This window comes from Salvia hispanica, chromosome 5, assembly GCF_029641045.1.
Source record: "Salvia hispanica isolate PSC_SH4W2 chromosome 5, Shi_PSC_v1, whole genome shotgun sequence".
In the NCBI taxonomy this organism is placed as follows: domain Eukaryota; kingdom Viridiplantae; phylum Streptophyta; class Magnoliopsida; order Lamiales; family Lamiaceae; genus Salvia; species Salvia hispanica.
The window spans coordinates 23,548,525-23,553,150 of NC_142696.1; the positions used below are offsets into that span (position 1 = coordinate 23,548,525).

At 38.2% G+C, this 4,626-nt stretch overlaps 1 protein-coding gene across 1 annotated transcript; it reads left to right on the forward strand.

Moving 5' to 3' along the window:
• The first annotated feature begins 294 nt into the window (after positions 1 to 294).
• LOC125186441 (uncharacterized) lies at positions 295 to 2,137 on the forward strand. Its single transcript, XM_048082807.2, has one exon. It carries the CDS (start codon positions 672 to 674, stop codon positions 1,866 to 1,868), a length of 1,197 nt encoding a protein of 398 aa, XP_047938764.1. The 5' UTR covers positions 295 to 671; the 3' UTR covers positions 1,869 to 2,137.
• The last annotated feature ends 2,489 nt before the right edge of the window (positions 2,138 to 4,626 follow it).

The following is a 4,626-nucleotide window of genomic DNA, read 5'->3' on the forward strand; positions in this document are numbered from 1 at the left end:
CCATCCTGCACCGCGATACAGAGGATCACAGCAGAGCTGAAGCGGGACCACCTCCAGCTGTGCGTCCACTCTTCTCCCTCTTCCAACGTGGCACCATCTAGGCAGCGGTCATATTTATTACGTGCCTCCACACGTCACCATCACCCCACCCCAAAATCTAAATTAATTTCATTTTTCCACTCAAAAAATTGAGATTATGAAACTAAATCCGGAAGAGGATTAAATGGAAAAGCCAATAAAATGAGGCACCGTCCATCCAGCTATCGACACTTTGACTCAACCTATCCCTACTAATCCACACGCCTAATAAACCCTTTCCAATTAATTTCACCCCTAAACCCAAACATTTACTATAATCAAAATTGTCTCTCTTTTCACCTTCTCCCATAAGCTTCATATACCCAACAAAAACAATCAAAAATCTCAAATTCCAACTTGAAATCTTCATAATTTCTCTCTCTCTCTCGACTTTCTTTCATGTGAAGCCACTTTTTCTTTTTCCTCAACCACAACCACCGTGCCTCTATTTACACTTATCTGCAACTTTTGATGCTGTCTCCATTTAAGATTCACGGAAAAGCAATTGTAGTAGTAACTTATAACCCTCCATCTCCAGCATTGTGCTGCGGCGACGCATATTAGCAGCATTTTCAAAACCCCCAACCCAAAAAATGAAGCGTTTCTTCACCGAGGCCTATGCATACGGCGCCGTATTAATGGTATCTCATATGATCACGGCCTATGCGATGCTCGATCCCATCGATTTCCTCACCTTACAATCCATTCGAAAGAGCATGGATGATTTGCCCGGCTCCAACTACTTCGCCTCTTGGGATTTCACGTCGGACCCCTGCAACTTCGCCGGGGTCTACTGCGACGCAGATAGAGTGATCGCCCTCAATCTCGGCGATCCCCGGGCCGGTTCTCCCGGCCTCACGGGTCGGATTGACCCGGCCATCGCCAAGCTCTCCTCCTTAGCCGAGTTCACCATCGTTCCGGGTCGAATTTTCGGGGCATTGCCTCACACTCTGTCTCAGCTTAAAAACCTACGTTTTCTAGCAATCAGCCGGAATTTCCTCTCCGGAGAGATTCCAGCAGGCTTAGGCGAGCTCCGCACGCTACAGACGCTCGATCTCAGCTTCAATCAGCTCACCGGCAGTATCCCCTTCGTCGTTGGAACTTTGCCGTCGCTATCCAACGTTATCCTCTGCCACAACCGCCTCTCCGGTTCGGTTCCTCCGTTCGCATCTCGAGCCCTAACTCGACTCGACCTAAAACACAACGATCTATCCGGCTCTCTCTCGCCGGATGGTCTGCCGCCATCTCTCCAATACCTCTCCTTATCGTGGAACCGGATCAGCGGCCCGGTCGACGGAATTCTATCTCGATTGAACCGTTTGAACTACGTGGACCTGAGCTCGAATCGGTTCACCGGCAGCATTCCGGGAATCGTGTTCAGTTTCCCGATCAGCAATCTCCAGCTTCAGAGAAACGAATTCTCCGGTCCAGTCCAACCATTAAATGAAGTGACAATCCCTACCGTCGATCTCAGCTTCAACCGCCTCTCGGGCGGAATTTCGCCGCTGTTCGCTACGGTTTCAAATCTGTATCTGAATAACAACAGGTTCACGGGGGAGGTGCCGGGCAGCTTCGTGGAGCGGTTATTATCTGCCAGCATAGAAATTCTTTACTTGCAGCATAATTATCTGACCGGGATCGAGATTGATCCGACGGTGGAGATACCGGTGAGCACCTCTCTATGCCTACAGTACAACTGCATGGTGCTGCCCGTGGAGACGCCCTGCCCGTTCAAGGCAGGGAGGCAGAAAACAAGGCCAACCACGCAGTGCGTTCAATGGAAAGGGTAAGATGGGGATTTCATCTTTTTTGCGTAACTGAATTTTTTGGGGGAAAAAAGAAATTTATTATTTTGGGTATGCTATATGCTATTACTCACATTTCAACTGTGGATAATGACGGTCACAATCTTGTTGGCACTCACTTTTTTTTAATTATGTTTACCATTATTTCATTTTCTTATTGCGTTTTAATCACATACTACTACTTAAAGTTGCATTTGCACCTTAAATTTGTAATTTTCTTATTTCTGTTATTATATTATACTCGTATATTATTATATTCGTGTGCATTTAGTATTTGTCTTTATTGGAATGATTTTAGCAGAAGTGGTTGATATGAAGATGATGTGGTGTTGGGGATAAAGTAACAAATATCCAAAGCCTTCTTTGTGAGGAATATACTTATCTCTTTTGCTTTACATTAAAATAATAATTCATAGAATTTGCTGACAAAAAGTTTACAGGTATCTCCTTGTCTTCACTAAATCATTTGTTAATCACGATCTAGACGGTCAAAAAGATATTACTAAGATTTAGGTCTGTCATTGTTTCTCGAAGTTTCTTTTCTTGCATCTCAAACAAGTGAAAGATAAAGGGATTGTTTTTTGCAAGTATGTGTTGCTATTGAATTTAACATACACTGATACACTACTATATTGAATACTTACTAGTACTATAATTCTAAAAGAATAAATTGATATGCAGTTTTGTTTATACTCATGATACATCATTATTTGAATATTTTGTATCATATGATTGTCATCCAATAAAATTATCTGACATAAGTTTTGCTATCTTCAACCGTTGCTAGAGTGGGGTAGATATTGATGAATATAATTCTGCAGGGTAGGGGGCTGAAACTAAACCAACATAACTATTTGCCATCCATCTATGGAATAGTTAGGTGAAATTAGTCATTTAATCATTCATGTATGACCCCGTCTCGTTATTGCAACAATCAGTCACTCCAATTATTAGCCAATCAAAATCTCCATTTTATCCACGATTCTTCATTTTTGCAGTTTCTAGTTATAAAGGGACATATGCCTCATCAACTATTTACCAACAAAATTGATTAATAATGATTCCCCAATATTTTCAACTCGAACACCTAAATTAAGAAAGAATAACAATCTAAGAAAAAGTTAAACACGCATAACAATCTAAGAAAAAGTTAAACACTCTTATGCGTGTAATTACAGTTTCACTCTATTTAATTGAAAGGGGATTATATGAGAGAGTTAAAGGCTTGATAAAAACATAGTTTAAACTCTTGAATAATTAATTAATGTACAATTAAAGTCCTACAAGTAGTTGAACCGATGCGCGTACCCGTCAGTAACACGATTAGCATAACTCATTAACTCGTCTTTAGCTTTTGCATTATCTAACCAATTTATAACTCGGTAATTCATCTTTAGCTTTTGCATAACTTCTCTTTAGCTTTTGGAGTATAAAAGTAATTTAGTTGTCTATGCCTTCATGTCGTTAAAATGTTGTTTTTATAATGTTTTCAAGATTAGATAAAAAAATATAATTTGTAAATATGGAACACTCCAAAAAAATACTACTGTACTACTATTGATCAAACAGTAAAATTGGGATAGTTATGTAAAACAAGAAAGACTATGATTAAATATGGAAATAAAACGATCTTTTAAACAAACGAAGTATATGCGGCCCCAGTTGGACAAGAGGTGTATTCATTTTCTTGACTTGATCGCAATGGGATAAAATGGAAATCAACAAATATAATTACTCAAATATTCTTAATTGATTTGATCAATTTTAAAAAAACTCTAAGATTTGCATCGGAAATAGTTGTAACTTGCAAGTAAATAAAGCAAAGAAATAGTAAATATACTCCCTTCATCCCACTTTATGAGTCCCTGTTAAAATATTTTATTAATGGTGATAGGTCTCACATTTTATGATAGAACTAATATATAAAAATAAGATTCACATTTCATTATTTTTTTTCTTTACATTTCTTAAAAATGCACGATTAATTCAATTGGGATTCCTAAAGTGAGACGGAGTGAGTATAGTACTCACTGGAACCATGATGAATTTAAGAAATCTAAACTCATAGTAACCAAACATTTTGTAAATCTGGGAAAACAGTGATTATAGTATATTGAGAATCGAGATGATGATGAATGCCATTTGCTCATGATATTTGGGTTTATGTACCGAATTTTTATGGAACTTGTTGAATCATTTGAGCGTTGGGTAGAGAACCAGTGACCTGCCTTAACCAACACAAACAATGAAGGTGGAGGTGCATATCTGAGCACAAATTCAAAAATTAATTGATGCAGCTGTTATCATAATTACTACAGCAACATGTCAAATAAACATGATAAATATTCTCAAGATATGTGGACACTTTACTTAAAGTGGGTTGGACTGGGCCAGACTCTTTATATATATAGTCAAAAAAATCCAAGCATGGGTACAGTTCTAAATTCTCTTAGCCCATTGATAATTAGTACACTTATTTTTGTCGGGTCATCCAGTTTCATTTAGCCCACCGGATAATAGTGGGCTACGTTGAAATAAATATTGGGCTGTCGAAAATATATACTGTCGACCCAGGACTGAATAGTTGTAGCATAATATTTGGGCTAACAAGCACTCATAGAACTGCACCACCAAATATTAGTACAAATGAATGAACTAGTTGGGAATGAAATTAATTTAGAAATATAAAATGAAAATGGGAATTGAATATAAATTTTCGGATCTTATAAATTTAAATTTAAAT

Coding starts and splice junctions, on each gene's coding strand:
- LOC125186441 (XM_048082807.2), top strand. CDS start 672: ATGAAGCGTTTCTTCACCGAGGCCTATGCATACGGCGCCGTATTAATG.